Below are 20,835 nucleotides of genomic sequence, written 5' to 3' on the forward strand. Positions count from 1 at the left end.
GCAAATTGGAAACCGTCCGTCCAAGAGGCAGAGGGAGGCAGGGAGGGAGGGTCTAACAAAAACCGTCCGAATCCGAATCAGGATCCGAATGAGAGTGTTGAAATGAATACATTTCGGTTGAGTTCGAGGCGTGTTCAGGGGTGTGGCACGGCACTGTGGTTTATGTTGATACTGTTGACTGACAAGGCCTGGCCACACTTGCCATTGGTCTCCGGTTCTGTGCCTGTGCCTGACTTTTAGTAGTAGTTTATTTAGTTGTTGGAGCGATCAACACTTGCCATATTGCCATGGCATTAGAGTGTCAGCAAATATTCGGGATTGGTCTGGAGTGGAATGGAATGGAATGGCATGGCATATGGCAGCTGAATAGCTAGGAAACGGTTTTAGTTCCGTTCCTGCTATGATTTGGGCCACATGCGGCTTAATGCCCCCAAAAGAGCTCTAAGCCTCGCTCCGGGTCTGGGTTTCAGCCACGAAAATCCCCAGACACTAAAACAAAAGTTGCCTCTCAATCGAACCCTTTTTGTCTGCCTGTCATCAGCGGGTAGCAAGTGCTCTTAAAGTGTAACAAAACTATAAATGGGTTATCCCAATGGGCTTGCCATCTCAGAGATACATACAATAATGGTCTTTGAATGTTGTTTGATGCCTGATAATTGTTGTCTCAAAAACACACATTGAAATGTATCTGTTGGGGATTTTCCGATCAGGAAAACAAATAATCCCAAACTTTATGCAAGACTCTAACCGTTCCCCAGTGAGTATTTTACCCATCAATTCTCACGGCTCTGAAGGGAAAACTTCACAGTGAGCGTATTCCTATACAGTGGCCCGATGATGACCCAATTAATACTTACATTGAAATTTGAAATGTACGTATTTATGGGAGTAAACTTTTCAAGGCGAAAACGAAACGAAAACTTTAAGCATTTTACGTATCCTCGAGACCTGCCCCAGTGGGAAACCCAGAACTAATCATTATTGAAAACGTGTGGTGGAAACTTCTGTAATGCGCCCCATTGTGTCACGCCCACGTTCACGTCCACGTCCACGTCCACTGCTACTCGGAATGGAAAACGGCATGAGGGAATGGGAACGACAAAGCAAAAAAAAGAGGAAAATACAAACTCAAAAGTTATAACGAAATAGCTTTGGTCAAATTGTTTTACAAGCCAATTGGGTTTGTTGTCCTTTTTTCGGTTCTGCTCAGTTGCCTTTTTGGAGTCCTGCGGTCCTGTGGTGCTTTGTGAGGCGCAGGGAAAGCCCTAAGGCGCTTAGCAAAAGGATGTTCCAATGTGACATCGATTTCTCTTTATAAAGGGTGATGTTTCGACTTACACTTGGGTTTTAACTGAAGCCCCCTGTTAAAATCTTTGCTTTCTTTTCAAATATTGTAGTGAAAATATTTGTCTGCATTTGCTTACAGAAGATTAATATATTCTATTGGCTGACCTGGCATACGATTTGCCGCAGTATTGCGAACTATTTCTGTTGCTCTGAACGATGTCATTTGGAAGAATGTTTCAAATAAAGCAAGCCTTTCAATTGTCTTCTGGTGTTGCTTCAATTTCAAGTAGTTGCTCTAATGAAAATCTTACACAGTCACAAAAAGCGTTCCACACATACAAAAACAAATAAATTAGGTAGGTAGGTAGAGGTAGGAAGGTGAAAAATACTGTTTGTATATGTATATGTATTCGCATACCTACTAAATATACAAACAACTTTGCATAAAAATCGGTTTATCCTTTTTGTTTTAGGTGGCAGCCCATCGTCATATGACCTTTTTGAGGATGTCTTTCATGCTACATCAGTCCAAATCCTTCGATATTAACCCAGTTGACAGCACAGGTAATATATTTAATATGAATAATTTAAATATATGAATAAATAAAAATATTATTTGCATTATTTGCATGGTCCAATATAATATTCGATTACGAATCGGATGCTTCGGACCTCAAAAGCACTTCGATCAGTGATGTCTCCATGGGGGTGCCATCGGCGTGTCGACACCGTCGAAAAAATTATTTTACTGGACGAAAAAAAACAGACGGTGATGCAAAAATTCACCGTCAAATGCTGTAAACCTATAGAAATAAATGAATATCATTTACATATTTGAACTTCATTGAACTTTTTATTCATACAGAACTATATATAAAATGTAGCCCCAAAGTGTGACGTATAACTTCAGCCCTTATATTCAAGTTCGCCCCAAAAGTTGATGAATAGTTTGCTCTTGCTCCGTATTGATCTCTGCTTCGCTCTGCTAAACTGAGAAACTGTCGGAAACTGAGCAGCATCCAGTCTGTATACAGTCCAGGATACAGCAATCCAAGCAATCCTTTGGACAAGCTATAGTAAAACGTCTTCTGTTCCGGAGTAGCTTATACAGAAAAAGGGGTTCATTACGATCTTTGAAAATGTTAATGCCAAATCTCGTAAAATTATAACTAATACTTCAACACAATAATAGTAATAATTTATTAATTTTCACGGGACTCATTAAATTTTCTATTCATTTTAGATGTTTCGGAAGTGTGTGAAAATCTGTAAAAATAAAACACCATTTCTACTGCATCTTGAGATCTCGCTTGAACTTCAATATGACTGAATCTATTAGGGAATTTTTTCGCGCAATTATCATTTAAATATGCTTCCTTCGTGATCTTCTCCTGGGTGGGAAATTTGCTGGCAGACACGACTCAGCTTGTTAAGCAATTACCTCACGAAAAAATTCCAATAATATGCGGCAGACAATGGCTTGGGACACGCAAAACATTTTTACGCGCCAAAACTTTATTTTTGATTTGCTAGTTCTTCTTCTTACTAGTGGTGATGGGCACGATGGGCAGAACTTGGTTAAAATATTCGGAAAATCGGAAAATCAACTTAAACGCCACCATAACTCAACTTTTTGACAAAACTAGGCCCCTACGCTTATCAAACGTAAAAAAACTGAATTTGTCTAAAAACTGTTAGCTCAATGACTCAAGCCTGGAGTAAATAGGGTATAAGATTATTAGAGTGCAAGTTTTCAATGGAAAATTCCTGTGCATGAACTAATATTGAAGCAAATTTTTTAATTGTAACCAAAAAATAAATTAAAAAATATAAGTTTATGCTGTAGACTCTGTCACCATTCTTCTAATTGTTGAAGCAGCTGTTCCATCCCCTTCTCCTCCTGTTGCTGCTGACGCTGCTGCTGATGCTCATTCTGTCCCAATTTTTGCGGTTGCTGAGAACGGAATCTCCCCCTTAATGATCGTCGATCTCTGGCAGCCTTTTCTTTTGCATCGGCCGCGGCACTGGCAGCCTTGCGGGCCTCCTTCTTGGTGTTTTCGTAGTCAATCTGAGCGGATTTCAATTGCTTGAGTAGCATCTCTGCCCGGTTGTGAGCGGCGTTAACGAGCTGGTTCCTCTCGGCCAGCTCCTGCTGGGCTCCTTTTTCCGCTGCCGTTGCGTGGCCGATACTCCCCTCGGAAATTTTGACAGCGGCGAGAAGGTCTTGGTGAAGTAACTGGGCCTGCTTGACCGAAGCGGCGGCCGCTTTGACATTTTCCTCAGAGTCGACCAGGGAGGCGACCTCATCCTGGGCGACGGTCTCGGCCTCCTGCACCTCCTGTTGCAGCTGCTCGACAATCTGCTGTTTACCTGTCAGTGCCGCCTCGGCCGCGCGGGCTGCCGATATGGCCCTGTCTGCGAATTCGGTCTTGACCTGGCGAGCGGCCTCCGCCGCCGCTGACTGCTGGGTGTCGGAGGCTTGCTTCGCCTCCTGGGCGGCCTTCTGGGCAATGTTTGAGGAAGTTTTCATCGAGTTTTTACGCCCCAGGCCCATTAGCGAATTACCGTCACATTGCCCCATATTGTTCATTCTCCTTTGCTAAACGGATTCGCGGATAAGACTCAAAGGTGGGCAAACAGATGCACTTCGGCTCACCTGGCACTGCTGACGTTGCTTCCGCTGTTGACGTCGTTCTGGCAGCTGGTAGCTCTGAATGGCTGCGGCAGAGATTAGCAGTACGTAGACGAAGGCCAGGGTGCAAGGCGGCGAATGGTGCATAATTATGTGGGCCTTCAAAGTTGCGACAAGTTCTCCGTTCCAGCTCGAGCTCAAACATTTTTACATTTGAAGTAGTTCGCTAAGCCAGCGTGTTCCATAGAATGAAATGTTTAACAAAGTTTTTGTTAGGAAAAGTCAGGGAGAGTCGTCAGGAGAGTCAGGAAACGGAAACGAGGGATCGATGGTGGGCGGTGGTTGCGGGTTGGGCAAGGGCGGCATAACTTTTCCGCGCAATTTAACTTAACGTTCACGAGTTTCTCATTTTTATTTTCTTTCTTTTGTACGGTCTTTTTTGCACTTTTTCTTTGACATGAAAAGTAGACTAACAATGCATGTGGCAACGTTTTTTCTTTGCTGTTGTTGAACCAAAATTAATTGGGTCGTCAAAGTTCTTCAGCCCGCCGATAAGCTTTCGGCCTTATCAAAATGGCAGCTGAGGAGCGCCGAGAGAGCACCAGAAAAAGAGCCGACAAAAAGTTGGAATAAAAATGAGGGAAAACCCAAGACGATTGCTTGGGTCATTTGTGCGTTGATCTGTTAATCCGGAAAGGGTTTGCCGGGTTTCCCAGCCTGAAAGCTACGGATTTTCGTCCCATTTGATTGAGAGTCCTGGACTTTTGTCGATGGGAAAAGGCTTCGCCCAGCATTAGAAGACTAAAAAAGGTCTCTGGCCACAGTTGCTCGGTTTATGGCTCATAGACAAGCCAACAAAGACAAGCGTATGCGTAATAAAATCCCCAACTTAAAATTCTACATATATGTACCGTTTCTCTCCCAATTAGAGATAACTGATATTTTTAAAAGTTTAAACTATTTATGTGGCATGTGCCAAGGCAAGGTCCACATTTGGGTCCCCGGCATCATGGAGTGGAGCTCCATGGACACACTCACTCGGCCTTGTTCACGGACCTCGTCACTTGCATCCGCCTTTTTGCGTATTCAAGTGCCTGTGCACAAGTGCTCCATCGCCCCCGTATCTCCACTCCCCTCCACACCCTACACACACACGCCCCAAATGACACTCTGAGTGGGAAACGTGGCGGCAAACCGCAAAAAAGAGTCTCCTAGAAGGAGGAATCGATGTGCATGAAAATTTTGCCAGCAAAATGCTGGCAAAAGACCTCAACCACATCGAAGCTGAAATTCTCTAATGAGAAATTGTGTTTTTGGAGAGAATTAATGGATTAATTAATGCTATAGGCGTTTTATATAATATCTTTAAGATTGATCTCCTCCGATCAAAAGTTAGTGGGTTGAATTGTGTTTCCCTCATTTACGCTAAGCGAATAAAGATCACTAATATTACGGATTTTATTTGAACTTTTGGGAATATTCCTGATGTTACAACTTGTTTTTCGCCAGTGTATGGCTGCCTCGTAGTGCAGTTCCCTGCCCCCAAGCCCTTACCATACTAGAGGCCATATGGACTGGTCCACAAATTCAATTTCCTCTGCAGTCAGTCCATCGAGCAATGTCCTGTGCCCTGCTAACTGCCTCGTCTATGTGGTGATGCGGCGATGTGCCGATGCCATGTCTTTTTGGTGTTTGGACATCCCACCTACATACACACATATAGATGATGTACTCGTATACAGGGTATATATAACTTGTATATATAATATTTATGCCACAGTAAGTGCTTATTGATGTCAGATCTGAAATTGAAATCTGTTTGAGGCTTTTGTTCTTATTTCGTATGGATCCACGTTGCAGTTAAGGTTTCGTTTCGTTTTTGGTTTCAATGGTTTTATGGACTCTCAATTAAGCAAGTTGGCATTTCTGACATGTCTGAGCTTCGACTGAAACCGAAACTGAAATCGAAACTTGATGCATGAAAAATTGGAAATACACTAGTACATCCATACGTACATACACGTTTACGTTTATGCATGCACACGAAATATTTATAAAGTCAGACACAAGGCCCATCTCCCAGGAGAAACCAACGAGAACAAGAATGGAAATGGGCATGGATGTGGGGGTATGTGGTATGAGGTACAGAAGAGGAGCAGGAACTGGGGTGGCGGTGGGGGTGGGGCCGTTGAGGCCACAGTAAAATTTAATTTCAATGCATAACCAAATTGAATTTAAGCAACAGGAAAATTCCTCGCCTGGCCACAAAGGTGCCGCATATGGGCGGGGAAGGAGCTGAAAGAGTAGGCTAAAACCACGCAGAGTGTTTCAAGTTGAAAGTTTTCACCTAGAGTAGAGTAGAGTAGAGTAGAGAAATTTCTCAAAAGCCAGCCAACCACAATAACCCGAAAGTGGAAATTGCACGAGTAGCAACATTTTCGAGAGCAAAGAAGGAATTTCAAGAGTTTTGCCTCAATCCACAGGAAATGCTTTAATGTTTCGAAATGTTCGGTGTGTGTCTGTACTTTGTTTCAGGGTGCCTACTTCTGGTTGATCATCCAAACAAACTCCTCGTAGTTTATCAGGCCGTCCCCATCGAAGTCAGCCTCGCGTACCATATCGTCGATCTCCTCCTCAGTGACCTTCTCACCCAGATTGATCATCGCGAAACGGAGCTCTGCCGGCGATATGAAGCCGTCATGGTCGCGGTCAAAGATCTGGAAAGCCTCTCGCATCTCCTCCTCCGTGTCAGATTCCCGTTTCTGCTTGTTCATCATCTGGCAGAACTCGTTGAAGTCGATCTCGCCGTTGCCATCGATGTCGACCTCGTTCACCAGATCCTGAAGCTCGGCCTCGGTGGGGTTTTGGCCCAGGGAGCGCATCAGGATGCCCAATTCGCGGGTGGTGATGGACCCAGTGCCATCCTTGTCAAACAGGGCGAAAGCCTCCTTGAACTCTGCAATCTGCTCCTCAGTCAGTTCGGCCATTGTTTGTGATTTTTTGTATTTTTAATTTAGTATTGCTGTGGATTTAAGCTGCTGGTTGTTGTTGACTCAAAACTAATTGTGATACAGAATTCTGTGAATTTTGTGACCACATCCCGTTCCGTTTCGATGTTACGGCAACGCCTGCCCAGTTCTGATCTCTCGGACATCAACTTACAAAGCCTACGTAGTCGATGTTTTCCTCCTCATCGTATAATTTTTTTCTCCCAAATATTTTCTTATATGACAGAGCTCCGCCTCTGCTCTACGGTCATGTCCCTCCTTATCGAATAACTTTAATGCAGCAATAATCTCGTCCTTGGGTGTCATATCCTTGTACATCTTGGACATGACGTATAGAGAGTCGTCCCGCAACATATCGATTTTAGTTCTTTCAAGTGGAATGTTTTCATATAGAGCAGAGTAGAAAGGAGTAGAGGGGAGTAAAGAAATTTCTCAAAAGCCAGACAACCACAATAATCCAAAAGTGAAAATTCCACGAGTAGAAACATCTCGAGAGTAAAGAACGAATTTTAGGAGATTTTCTTCAATCCACAGAAACAGCTTTAATATTTCTAAAAGGGTTTGTGTATCTGTATTTTTTTTTTTTCGGGCGCCTACTTTTGGTTGATCATCCAAACGAACTCCTCGTAGTTTATCAGGCCATCTCCATCGAAGTCGGCCTCGCGTATCATCTCATCAATCTCCTCGTCGCTGACCTTCTCACCCAGATTGATCATCACAAAACGGAGCTCTGCCGGCGATATGAAGCCGTCAAGGTCGCGGTCAAAGATCTTGAAGGCCTCGCGCATCTCCTCCTCCGTGTCAGTGTCCCGCATCTGCTTGCCCATCATCTGGCAGAACTCGTTGAAATCGATCTCGCCATTGCCATCGATGTCGACCTCGTTCACCAGATCCTGAAGCTCGGCCTCGGTGGGGTTTTGGCCCAGGGAGCGCATCAGGATGCCCAATTCGCGGGTGGTGATGGAGCCACTGCCATCCTTGTCGAACAGGGCGAAGGCCTCCTTGAACTCTGCAATCTGCTCCTCAGTCAGTTCGGCCATTGCTTGTAATTTTTTGTCTATTTACTAGTAATTTTGTATTTTGAATTTTTTTAGATTTAGTGTTGCTGTGGATTTCAGTTGCTGGTTGTTGTTGAACCAAAACAAAATTCGATACTGACCCTCTCCCGATCCGTTTCGATGTTCCAGGAACGCCTGCCCAGTTCTTATCTCTCGGACATCATAGTCACAAAGCGTACGTAGTCGATGTTGCCCTCCGTATCGGAGTCTGCGTCACGTATGATCTCCTCGATCTCGTCCTCCGTCATTTTCTCACCCAAATTAGTCATTATGTGACGGAACTCCGTCTCTGCTATAACGCCAGTTCCCTCCTTATCGAACACCTTGAATGCAGCAATAATCTCGTCCTCGGGTGTCATATCCTTGTACATCTTGGACATGATGTATAGAAAGTCGTCCCGCAACATATCGCCGGATCCGTCCGTATCGATTTCAGCATAGATATCGCTCAGCTCCAAATCCGTGGGAAAGACGGCCAAGGCACGCATTAGGTACTTTATCTGTTTCAGTGGCAGAACTCCCGTATTCTCCGGATCGAACATATCGAAGACCGTAGTGCAATCCTTGCTTTGCTCATCGGTTAGCGTATGACTATGGCTGACCCGCTCCTCTGGCGGCGGAGTGCTAAAGTCAAACTCATCCATGGCAGAGGTCCAGAGAGCGCTGGCGTCACGGGTCTATGGGGGGTCTAACAAACGATCACTTCAAATTTTTATTTATGTTTATTTCATATTGTTTTTCAATTCCATTTCATTTTGAATTTTGGGGCAAAGAGATTTTGTAAGACTATGCGGATGTTTCTCTCTCCTGAAACTTCTGAACAAACGGCTTCAGCATCATGGCCACAAACTCGGCACAACTGATCTTGCCATCGCCATCGATGTCGCCGGCTTTTAGCATTCTTTCGATAAGCACATTCTTGGGTTGGATGTTCATGCTCTTCCACACATTGACCAGATCCTCTCCGCCTATGTAACCATCGCCATCCTGGTCGAACATCTTGAAAGCCTCGCAAAGCTGGCGCTTCTCTTCTCTCTCGAACCTGTCCATAACGAAGCAGAACTCTTTGAAGTCGATTTTGCCATTCCCATCAATATCTGAGGCTTTAAATGTCTCCTCGAGCTCAGATTCCGACGGATTCTCGCCTAAAATTTTGACCATTACGCGTAGTTCGTCAATTGTGACCACTCCGTTCTCATTCTTGATCAAAAGACCGAAACTCTTTGTGTATTCGGCCATCTGTTCCTTCGTTAGTTTCTCCATAATGTCATCGAATGTATGCTTCGATTTAAGATCCATCGAGTGAGTCGATGAGTTCTGCAATTTATTAGTATTTTATTACTCTATGCTTTTATTGTTTTATTGCTTACTTTTAGGTGGTTCCAAATTATATAATGTTAACCAAATTTTAGTTATTTTAAATTGCAGTTTTTACTGGTTTTTTTTTATTTTTTGTATTAAAAAGGTCTATCCTATGTATTCATACCAAATAATTTTAGAAATGAAAAATTGAAACTAAATTGAAGTTAAATTTGAAGATAACATGATTAAGAATTCATTTTTGAACAGTTGACACCCTTTCTGTCCATTGCTCCGTTTCGATAAAACAAAAATGTTGTGAAGACTGTAGGCTGACTGCTCCAAAACAAACAGATATTTTCCCCAGTAAATTTAACAATTTAATTTACAGAATATTCAGAAAAAGTATGACCTTTTTATAGCCTTTTGCCCAAGCCTCAAGCGCTGCGGCAGTTTAACAGCTTGGGTAATTACATTTTTAATTAAACGCGACGCAAACGCAGTTTGTTCCATTTTCTTTTATTTGTATTTTTATTTGGGTATTTTTTGTTTACCGTAATGTATTTCCCTTGGGCAGCCATTTCATGCCGCCGCTGGTGACCTCCTTGGACATTCTTTTTCCCCGTATTGAAATTTACGTGCAAATTCGAAAATTATCCAATCCAAAATTTCGAAACAATTTGCATAATTTTCGACAACGTACAGAGGGAGAGACACACAACCCAATTGCATAAGCCTAGATCCTTGGACATCCTTTATCACACGTTCTCTCCCCGGCAGCGGCAATGGGATATTCTTGCTAATGAGAAGCAAATGAAGAAGCAGGGGACGAGGGACAGCTTAGGGACAAAGGGACAACAGGCCAAGGGCCAAAACTCGGGCCACACCCAACGTGGGATTGTCAAGCATTTCTGTGCATAGATTAGAGATGGAGTTTTGGGCCAAGAAACAAGGATATATGTATGGTGTATGCAGCAAGCTCATGATGGTGATGTGTTTGTTGTTTGACTTTAATCAGGCGTAAACAGGGCGAGGGCATCCATGAAAATGACAACTGCCCTTTGGGTATTAGTATAATTTGCATTTGCGTTGTGCATCAGACACGAGCATCGCTGCACAAAAGGTTCCCCCATGCCAAAATCTGTTAATGTTTGAGCTCAGGGCAAGGTTCTCCATAATATCAAGTATACGCCGCAGTGAACACCGTTCTTTGAATGTACTCGTATTGAATGAATGAAAGCGACTCAGAATGAAACCGGACAGGACAGTCCATTGATTGTTTTTCCTTCACCGGTTTCGACCCGCTTTGACAGCGCCATTTCAATTAAGCATATGAAGGCGGAGCTGGCTACACAATGCCCCACTCCGAAATCCAATTGAGTGGCCAATGGCCAGTGGCCAGTGGCCAGTGGCATACACTGGCAATCGCGTCCGAGCAGCTCAGTCGCCATTCAATCAATCCGGTCGGTGCCGTGTCAGAGTGGCCGGCTCCGGGTCCAGAGCGGGCAGAACAGAGTTGCAATCTGAGCCAGTTGGCCCCGGCGTGGATTTGTCTATGCCAAAGCGTTTTCAATATGCGGACTCGGACTCGGACTCTGACTTGGTCTCCGGCTCACACACAAGTGCAGGCTCCGGAAATGAATTATGGCCAACGGCAATCCATTGTGGCCCGCAATGAGCACAGCCATTTGTGAAAAATGTTGACTGCCACGTCCAGAGGCATCTCCAACAATTGATGCGGAGTTCCCTTATGTTTTGATTTTCAATCGTATAGCTGGCAGCCACTGGCTGGCTGCGACTGCCACTTTTCATTACGGCGACTGAAAGTGAAGTTCAGCGTCATCTTGTAGTCCTTTCTTATGCATATCGGATTCGCTCATGTGTATGCTTTTCTGCTTTCTGGCTGAGCAAAGCAAACAGTCAATGTGCTCGACAACGTACTTAAGCCGGATTGGCATGAAGGGAGCGTAGAACAAACCTGCTCCTGCACCTACGCCATCTATTGCCTTTTCTGTTTGTTTCTCCTTTGGTGGCACGTGGTGCGTGGAGTGTTTCAGGACCATGCCCAGGTACGATACGGAGTAGGGGTTGGGCTTTCTACTCAAGTACAAAAGCAAATATCCAAGTCAATGGCAGAATGTTGCCCCAAAGTGAAGTGAACTCCGGAAATACGGCAAGAAAAAGCCACAGGAAGGGGAAAACCACAAACCAAAGTTGAGTTTTAAGGTATTTGAGTTTATTTATCTGGGAATTTAGTTTCCATTTCTTGGAGAAAGAACACTCAGATCCATGATAATCAATAAAATAATAAATTAGTTTATTTGTCGCTTAAATGTTGCAAAATTACACAATCCTTTCTGTGTTTAAATTCAATATTTAAACTTCAACTACCTCTTTTGATTCTTTTAAAGCACTATGAAAACTTTTCATTTTTTAAGCAGGGAGTATTTTTTGAAAATTGTATATATATCCTCAGTGTGGGAACGATTTTAAGCATTGAGATATGAGATAAATCCGTCTATAAAGATCTCATCTGGCACTTTTCTCACCAAAAGTGATGTCTAAAGATTAAAAAAAGGATTTTAAATAAACACGTACACACATGGTACGAGTATTGACACAACTATAATCGATAAATAGATGAAAGCAAATCAATCATTGGTTACAAAAGTATGACGGGAAGCAATTTCGCAGAGACAATGTTATACTCACACCGAGAAGTATGGTATAATATTCCATTCTGGTAAACAGAAATCCTTCCGTTCGATGCTCATATTATAAATGTAAATCCACCTTGGCTGGCTTTCTCTGTGTCTTATTATGCTAAGAGCATCTGCAGTGCTGAAACTAATCCTAAAACTTAAAATCCAATCTGGAATATAACTTTGTTTGACTTTTGTTTGTTGCCTTGTATTTTCTTCTATTTTCCCCCAAGATTTTCCTTGTTTGTTTTATGGCGCAAATTGCATTCTGTGGGTGTCAACAAAAGCAGCTTTCTCTGCTGTGGGTCCACATCCACGCCCCCTTCCTGTCTTCACTTCCTTTGTCCAGGGCCACATGAAACATGATTAAATTACTCATACGCCTCGTGTGTGCGTTTTGTGTGCATGGACAACAACTTCAATGGAGTTATTGTTTTTGTTGCTGGCATTTAGTTAATTAAGTTTTACAACAGCTTGCACACCAACCCCTAGGACACCCCACTGCCCCTTTAATTAGTTTTTAATTATTTCAGAGTTTTTCGTTGAACGTTTTTCCAAAATTTTCCAACGGGAGGATCCACAGAGAGCCACGACTCTACTCGTGTTGGACTTTGGCCTGGAGTTTGCTTTGAGTTTTAGTTAATTTTATTTGTATTTTGCAAGTATTTGCCACGCCCCCACACAAAAATAAACTAAGGCTTTTGTTCATTAAGCACATTATTTCTACACGCTTTGTTTTTACTGCAGTTTGTTTGTTCGCCTGCTCGTTTGTTCTGTTCTGTTCTCTTCTGATCCCTCTGTTCGGAGGGACTCTGGCCAAAGTTTTATGCAAGCCCATTAGCCTAATAGGCCAACCAGCAGTCGCAGCAGTCAGCCCTGGCTTATGTAGTATAATTAACTTTTGTTGCAGATTAATATAAAGAACAATGCAGTAAAGTTGCAGATATTCGGCAGCTTCGCTTACGAAAAATAGTTTTCAGGACTAGAGTTTAATAAAGTGAACCCACTTTTGGTTTTCGGATGTACAGAATAAATGTACATCAACTTATGTAAGGGTTAAGTTAACACACAACAAACAAATTAAGTTCTTTCCGAAGCTTTTAAGGTGTGTAGAGAGATAGTTTCCATTGAAGTTATAGTATTTGGTAGAGCTATTTTGTTTAATATATTAGCTAATCGTTTTTTGTTTTAGTACATATTAAAATATAATGTGATAACTTTGCTTCATATCTTTAGATACTTTAGATGAGATAAACTCACAAAGGTTAGCTTTCCGATCAATTGTTTTTATGGCAGCTGAATTATGTATATAGCGATATGTCTTATCATTGGACATAGGGATTTCCGATTTGAAGTTACACTTTCAGCAGAGCGGAATACGCAACATTTCACCCTTCAAAAAACTGCTCTTTTTCAACATTTTCAGCTAGCTTCAAACCTGGAGAACATAAACATACGGACAATTGCATGGCCTGAGGTAAATATCACTCAGTTGCTGATGTCAATCCTGTATATTAGATTGCAAATAATCTCCTCGTACATTGCAGGCGTTGCTCCTGCAAAATAGGTTTCAGCTAGAATATGTACAAAATAAATATTAAATGAAGTATTTTTCATGGGAATTGATAATATTACTCCATGTTTTTTCCATGGCTTCTGATGACACATCAGTTGGTAACATAATGCTGATTGAAATGCACCAGCAAAAATTTCACTTTATCAACTTTTGCATGTTTAAGCGTTTCCGTTTCGTGTGTGGGTCCGTGTCTGTGAACATTTCCCTCCAACTGAATACAGCTCTGCATCGCCTAGAAAAAATATTTACACGGCTCGCTGTATGGCATTTGCCATAAACTACCATAAAAACAATAAAATTCGCAATAAACCAAATGGAAAGCGGCAACTGCCGGCTCATGTGAAATGCATGCAACAAAAAAAAGCAACAAACAAAAGCCACAACACAGCACAGCACAATTAAGCAACAAAACCAAACGAAACGGAACGAAACGTTTTTCATAACTTAAATTGCAAACTGTAGTAAGGGGGTAAAAGCGAAGAAAAAATCATGTAAGAACGTAATAGTTGACATTTCGACTAAAAGATACCCGCTAGTGCGAAAGGGAATTACCAGATAGTCAGCAATCGTAATTGGGGATAAGTATATACTTTTTATATCTAATCCTATAATGCTATCTATTTTGTATGATCAGGAGAGGCATTACAAGATCATAACACACCATACGTTGCTGCTCCAATTCAAAAACAATATACCTCTATCGATTAATACAATATACCCTTTTGTATTCTACGAGTAACTGGTACAAAGAGAAGGAACAGAGTGCGACTGCCTGGAACATCAACAGTAGAGAACAAAGCCATATAAACAATGGAGGATGGAAGTCAAATGTGACTGAGTAAGAAAAAGGAAAACTTCACTTTGATACTCGTACGTACATCCCATGGACAAAGCAATTAGATTTGGCATTGTTAGCAGCTATGCCACATCATTTCCATTTATTCCCTAGTAAAATTCACATACCACATTATAATGTTGTACAAAAATGAGAATACCTTCTTCAATTTGCTGAAGAAGGACACCTGCGGAACGTTATATTCTTCAGCATCATCAGAATCGTCAACCTTTTCCTTAGAGACTTCCACTGTTTCGCCTATTGTTTCTGGGTATGATGAGCGACTACAGCTCTCATCTACTCCCAAGCCTGAAAGTTGGCTTAGGCTTTTTCCAGAATGTTCACAGGAAGCTGTAGAATAGATAAAATATATCTACACTGTCTTCGATCCCAGCAATCCTTAACAATGGTTTTACTTACAAGCATTTGTCCCATAATTGGGAATAGTGGCCAAAACCACCAGCATTAGCAGCAAAGCCAACGAAATGTACCGCATGACGATATTGGAGAAACTAAAAGTTGTGTAAGGTGGAACTTCAATATATGTGGGTGTACGAGTTGCCAGATTAAAAGTACATGGTGGAACGGATTGATGGATTTCTTGGTCGGAAATGTTTACAAAAAATTTAACTATTTTTCAAAACTTTACAACAAACTGCTCCTTTTTTTATACCCGATACTCAAAAAGAGTATTAGGATATATTAGATTTGTGGGTAAGTCGATATGTGTAACGCGCAGAAGGAAGCGTTTGCATATCAGCCTATAATCAATAGCCGAGGCGATATAGCCATGTCTGTCTATGCATAAATCTCAGAGACTATAAGAGCTAGAGAAAACAAATTTTGTATCCAGCCTTCTGTGATACACTGCCCCCACAGAACTAAAAACCTGTGTCATTTACAATTTTAAAGATACGAGAAAACTATAAGCGCAGAATAGAAAATATCTCTAGAAGATTGACGAATCTGGATCAGTTCTAAGTATTATAGCCAAAATTAACATATCAGTTGGCAGTGACTGCGCAACGTCGTCCACGCGCTTACTTATATCTGACTCGCACACTCTCTTCGTGCAATGTGCGCCCTCTGGCGGAGTAGAGCCATACTGACTGAACCGTTCAACTCGTTCACACTATTTTTGAATTCCAGTAATTGAAAGTTTGGCCAGAAGGCACCATTTTTTTGCTTTGTCAATTTATCCATATGTTCAAGAACTTGAAACTATTTAAGGTAGCCACACGAAATATTATATTGTAAGATATGAATATTAGTTTATAAGATTTGAATATTAGTTTAAGATTTACTCATCGATAGTATTATAAGAAATACCAATGTACTCGATAAATCGATACTTGTCCTCGACAAGTATCGATATGCCAACACACATTCATTCGAATACGCCGATCAAGAAAGAAGAACATATAATAAAACCGTGCTATTAAAAGTTTACAATATTATGTAATTAAACATTCCTGATGCGTTTAGAAATACTAAAACGTTTAGTATCAAGTATCTCTTAGTCGAAATATTCAACTTCACCGTGTCCCACTTGCATTAGCTAGTCATCTTGTTGATTTATCTGTATTACGACTTGTGTTTTAGCCACTTTCCGCCTACATCTGCCTTTTACCACTTTGCAACATCTTTGGTTGTAGAAGCACGACCCCCTCGACCCCTTTCAGCGTGCAAGGGACTGGGAGCCACCGGCACCGCCACCTGTAACAAAGTTCGTTCGATAAAGTTCGCCCTCAGCTCTTGGCTTTCGCTTTGATCATCGTATGCGTCTCGGGCGGCTTTTGCTTTTGACCCAGAGATTCACCCATTTAAAGCCTTTTGGCATGGCAACATATTCAGACTTAGCGGCTTTGCGGAAAATCTCTTTGAAGTGGGCTTTCATTTAGCCATTCCTTTTCGATGCCCCACTGTATCAGCTGTTTATATTTAGGTCCTTTAATTTATTGCCTGTCAGGGGTAGATGTGGGGAGAATAAAATGCACGGAGAATTAGCAGTTGATAAACGGCCTTAGCCGCTGGCTAGGATTTCTGTCTTTCGGCTCTTTTAATAATTCGACTTTGGTCGTGGCCATACATCACATGAATTTCGCTTGCAGCTGCAAAAATTAAAGCCATAAAAATCTGCAAGGGCAGGAAGTTGTTAGTTGTTGGGCAACACGGGAAACAGTTGAAACAGCAGCAGCAATATTCAGCTTCTAGGGCACTTGTGGTAGCTGATGTCGAGTGCACGACGCCGTATGCAATTATCACCCAAAACACTACCAGGGCCAAGAGCTGTACATGTCCTCCGCCTTGTCCCAGGTACGGAAGGAAAAGGAGAAAAAAACTCACACACATTATGTGCTCAAAATGTAAATGTCATTTGTACCAACAACTGGTGGCAAGTGTTGCACATTTGAAAAATGTGCTGCCGGTGAAGTGGGCCCCGGACAACACTCCACGTCTCCACCTCTCCATCTCTCAGACTCTATGAATAAATGTTAAAACACAATCGAGAGCCGTAAATTCCGAGAAGTCGTGAGCTGAAATAGGTGTAGGGAGAGAGGAACGAAAGAATAAAGTACATAAAGAGGGGAAAACAAAAGAAAAGGACAATCCACTGCGAATGGGAATGGCACAATGGACCCAAGAGAATGCAAAGGAGGAGATCTCTAATTGGCATAATAAAATGTCATAAAAGGAAAGAGCAATGCACTATAGGACTCCAGAGGCGAACTGTAGGCGGAACTGATGATTGGTTCAAGTCGAGAACAATAGTAATGCCCATATTGATGCATGTCTGTCCCCAGACAAAGCGATTCCGATTGATGGCAGCAATGGATGCAGGAGTAAGGGATATTGATTTGTCCGATTAGACAGAAGAAAAGTAATTTTCCCAGCAAGAAAGAGATTTCAATCAATTAAAGATAATTTGACCAGCTAAATTGTCTACAACATCTCACTTGACAACACACCATCATCCAACCGAAAAACGAAAAGCGAGATACGAACGAAAAATAGCAAAGAATTCTCTAAACTGACAGCAGCTACTAAGACACTAAGCCACGCCCCCACTCGACCATATATCAACTGTCGATGGCTATAAAGCTTTTGCTGCTGCTGTTCCCAATGCTTATGCTGGTGCTGATGTTGCTGCTGGTCCTCGTTCCGTCAGCGCGAATGTACAATCAACAAAATTAGTTTCATTTGAGCAAATGGCATGGCTTGGCAGTCAACGTCGACCCACATAGCAGACTCGGCTTAAATAGGTGTAGGGGCTGTGATGGGACGTCTTTGCAGAGGAGGAGGACGACCTGGCAGAAGGATAAGCAAGCCGGCTACTTTTGATTGCTGGCTGGCGTTCGCTTTTGATCTCTCCAAACAGCAGATAAATGATAAGGTGCCCGGGCTGGAAGAAAAAATGCTGCAAAGTGTAGAAAATTGCGCCGCAGGTGTGTGATGGACCCATCAGTCTCATCTCCTGTTGGCCCTGCTGCTGGAGCTGCTGCCGACTCTGTGGGTTGTTTTGAAAGTAACTTCAAGGCAACCGCAAAGCAAATAATTAAAAATTTCCCGGCTGTTACCTACTGCAAGTGAAGTGAAAATGAAAAGCAAAATCAAGAGAAAAATTCTGCGGACATTGGAAGCCTGGTGGAACTGTTGTGGGTGTAACGGAGGCCGCTGACTGTGAGCCGTTGCCAATTAGCGGAAAAATATACAAAAATTCACAGCGAAAACTAGATAACCTGCTACGTGCTTGACTCTGTGCTGCTTGGTCTACGAGTACCTCCGTACTCGTCGAGTACAAGGGTATGTTGTTTCGATGAGATGTTCGATAGAACAAAGACTAATCTTTCTCTACACCAAAAGTAAATATGTTTCTATTCTTGACCAGCATCAACAGATGAGAAAGCATACTTAAGTCGCCTATATCTACTCAAATGCATGCAAACAGATCAATAACTGCATCCAACGAGCGGGAACGCTAACAAGTACTTCGAACCTTTACATCCGTTTCGAGTTTTCGTTTCGCATTCGAATGCGAGCTAAAAATTGAATATTCCGCTCATCCGAAAGTGCTGATTGCTGCTATGGAGAAAGAATGTGTTGCGCACCTGGAAAACAGGACTTATCTGAAACTGAACAGCTTGCTCACCGGCACAGATCCAGATTCAAACCTGTTTCTGAAGTCCATTCGCACATTTAATTCTTTCTTCCAGCAAGTTTCACAAATGAATACGATTTCAAAACCAGTATATCTTATGCAACCGTAAAGTTATATGTATTATGATTCGATCCGCCTTCGGCCTTTTATTGCTCTTTGCTTGGAGAGGGCCAGTTCAAACTCAGACTCAGACCTAATCAACAAAAATACGAGTTACAACAACAACAGAGTTGGACGGTGAAATTAAATCTGACCTTCAATTGATGCTCTTTTCAGACACTTAATTGAAGACTATAGGTACTAATAGTACAAATACTGTGTATTTGCAATAATCTAGTATAGCATTTATGTTTTATTCGGGAAGTAAAACGAAGAATAGTATACTATGATTGCTTTATGGTTCATTTTCAATGCTAATTGCAAAATAGTTACTGTGACCAAATTGAAGGTTCGGTTTACATAAAAAACACTTGCTGCATCACAATGAAATTTTAAAACGGGTTTACATACTCGTTGGAATAGGAACATTCAATTTCCATATTGATGATTTACTAACAACATTTAAAGTTTGGAGAGTGTCTAGCAGTCGGAATTTAATCTGTAGCGTTTCTCTGTGTTTTCTATACGGAGGACTGCCCACTGCAGAACAGAACAGGAGCCTTGACAGCCAACCCCCGGCTGTCCACCCTCCAAGCTGGTTGCGAGAGAGTTGGGGAGGAAGGGGCCACTGTCTGTCAACCTGCAGCCATAAATAATGGCCGGCTGCAGGCTGCTGGCGGCAATTTATAAATCTGTTTATTGTAACATCCTGGCGACTCGCGCATGTAATTTATGTATCTGAAATCTAGTTAAGCCACTGTCGTCCCTCTGCGAGAATGGGCTAATGAGGGTCCGATTGCAGCGCAACGGAGTTGACGGAGTTTCAAAAATGTTGCCGTTTCCTTCCCAACAAAAAATCACTCAAACTCCATGGTATTATCCTTTTTTTTTTTTTAATTGCATAGATAATTCTATGAGCAATTCCAATTCAAAAGAAAGACTGTACCTCCCAGTGTTTGAATATTAAATGTTAATTATTTAAATCATATCTCTAACTTACTTTATCCAGAAAAAATATTAGTTTGTTATGACAGCAAATAAAAACTCTTACGAAGAACTTAATAAATTACAGCACTGAAGTTATTTAGTATTTTGTATTGGTAATTTAGCTAAAACTCGATTTAAATTGGTTCGAAGCGCATAAATTGAATATTTGTCATTCAAACAAAATACATACATATTTTGAACATACAATGTATTCATAACGAGCTAAAATTGTGAATCATGGCAGAGAATTTGCATATACTACATTTTTACAGATATATAAGTCATCTTTTTACTCTGCTGCAAATTGTGTCATTCCTAAAAAATCTACGGACCGAATCCAATTAAAAATACATAACTATCAACCCGTTTTGCGGTCATTCGAAAGTGCAAAATGTGTTGCGAAATGCCTACGGGGAATCACGACAGGTTTTTGTTTTTCTTTAGCAGCAGCTTAAAAAAGTGTCGAATAAATTACTGCCTTGTGCTTTTGGGACTACGGACTGGAATGGAGTTAGGTTATAGAGGATTTGAAAACTGAATAATGATTCAAAATGCCGTTGTTGAAATCGTAATAAACGAATATTTTAGAGTGTCCTTCCAATTGAATACCGAAAGATTATCATTAACATTTTATTTGCACATCTCGTTTCATTCCTTCCTTTCTCTGTTTTCGTTTGCTTTCTAATTATATTATGTTTTCCCCATTCAAATTAAACATATCTTCTTCGCATTACCATTATCCCCACAGTTTAACCCAGTTATTTTCCTGAGCGATTTCAGTCCCTCCTCGCTTTTCCGACATTTTCACTCAGCTTTCTTTACGCCTGGCATTATCTTTGGCTCTGTCTTTAGCGGATGCAGCGCATTGCCACTTCGTTGGCCCCTGCGTCCTTCGTCCTGGGTTTTCCATCAACACTCTCATCATTTCTTTTGTTTTGCTATTCTTTTTTCCAACCATTTTTTAGTCATGTCATTCAGTAGGGTCCTTCCCCAGACATCAGCAACCAGCTTACCCCCCACATCTCCACTCATCTGTACACTTTTTTATGCCTTTTCATTGTCTTCTTGGATGCTGCGGAGGAGAGGACTGGACTTTTATACGAGTACGGTGCTACCGTACCCCGGTTGCAGCTTCTGTTTTACATTGGCATACATATTTGCATACATTTTTTTGACTGCCTTACAACCCCTTA

At 41.8% G+C, this 20,835-nt stretch overlaps 6 protein-coding genes and 1 long non-coding RNA gene across 8 annotated transcripts; 2 read left to right on the plus strand and 5 right to left on the minus strand.

Annotated features, from left to right (window-relative positions):
• The first annotated feature begins 221 nt into the window (after positions 1-221).
• LOC108153877 lies at positions 222-2,125 on the plus strand. Its single transcript, XM_017283977.2, has 3 exons — positions 222-757; positions 1,761-1,851; positions 1,968-2,125. Exons 1-3 carry the CDS (start codon positions 683-685, stop codon positions 2,123-2,125), a joined length of 324 nt encoding a protein of 107 aa, XP_017139466.1. The 5' UTR covers positions 222-682.
• A 946-nt stretch (positions 2,126-3,071) lies between these two features.
• LOC108157520 (tol-Pal system protein TolA) lies at positions 3,072-4,160 on the minus strand. 2 transcript variants are annotated; one of them, XM_017289623.2, is made up of 2 exons: positions 3,944-4,160; positions 3,072-3,886 (listed from the first exon to the last, which is right to left on the minus strand). In XM_017289623.2, the coding sequence occupies exons 1-2, from the start codon at positions 4,064-4,066 to the stop codon at positions 3,140-3,142; spliced, it is 870 nt and encodes a 289-aa protein (XP_017145112.1). In that variant the 5' UTR covers positions 4,067-4,160; the 3' UTR covers positions 3,072-3,139. The 2 variants fall into 2 exon arrangements, with proteins under 2 accessions (XP_017145112.1, XP_033245916.1); XM_033390025.1 differs by having other exon boundaries at positions 3,072-3,881; positions 3,944-4,019.
• Positions 4,161-6,375: 2,215 nt separating this feature from the next.
• Positions 6,376-8,080, minus strand: LOC108157598 (calmodulin-like protein 12). Its single transcript, XM_033389619.1, is given in 2 exon segments — positions 6,376-6,954; positions 7,545-8,080. Coding segments are annotated over 2 exon segments (918 nt in total). The 5' UTR covers positions 7,968-8,080; the 3' UTR covers positions 6,376-6,459.
• Positions 8,081-8,086: 6 nt separating this feature from the next.
• Positions 8,087-8,647, minus strand: LOC108157596 (calmodulin-like). Its single transcript, XM_017289723.2, has one exon. It carries the CDS (start codon positions 8,627-8,629, stop codon positions 8,132-8,134), a length of 498 nt encoding a protein of 165 aa, XP_017145212.1. The 5' UTR covers positions 8,630-8,647; the 3' UTR covers positions 8,087-8,131.
• Positions 8,648-8,674: 27 nt separating this feature from the next.
• LOC108157594 (calmodulin-like) lies at positions 8,675-9,491 on the minus strand. The gene is made up of 2 exons (XM_017289722.2): positions 9,356-9,491; positions 8,675-9,302 (listed from the first exon to the last, which is right to left on the minus strand). The coding sequence occupies exon 2, from the start codon at positions 9,282-9,284 to the stop codon at positions 8,772-8,774; it is 513 nt and encodes a 170-aa protein (XP_017145211.1). The 5' UTR covers positions 9,285-9,302; positions 9,356-9,491; the 3' UTR covers positions 8,675-8,771.
• A 4,967-nt stretch (positions 9,492-14,458) lies between these two features.
• LOC108157806 lies at positions 14,459-14,928 on the minus strand. Its single transcript, XM_033389694.1, has 2 exons — positions 14,818-14,928; positions 14,459-14,748 (listed from the first exon to the last, which is right to left on the minus strand). The coding sequence occupies exons 1-2, from the start codon at positions 14,891-14,893 to the stop codon at positions 14,501-14,503; spliced, it is 324 nt and encodes a 107-aa protein (XP_033245585.1). The 5' UTR covers positions 14,894-14,928; the 3' UTR covers positions 14,459-14,500.
• Positions 14,929-17,548: 2,620 nt separating this feature from the next.
• On the plus strand, positions 17,549-19,717 carry LOC117187441. The gene is made up of 2 exons (XR_004472121.1): positions 17,549-18,201; positions 18,287-19,717. It is a non-coding gene; the product is annotated as an uncharacterized LOC117187441 (long non-coding RNA).
• Positions 19,718-20,835: the final 1,118 nt, after the last annotated feature.

The sequence above is a fragment of the Drosophila miranda genome, chromosome 2 (genome assembly GCF_003369915.1).
Source record: "Drosophila miranda strain MSH22 chromosome 2, D.miranda_PacBio2.1, whole genome shotgun sequence".
In the NCBI taxonomy this organism is placed as follows: domain Eukaryota; kingdom Metazoa; phylum Arthropoda; class Insecta; order Diptera; family Drosophilidae; genus Drosophila; species Drosophila miranda.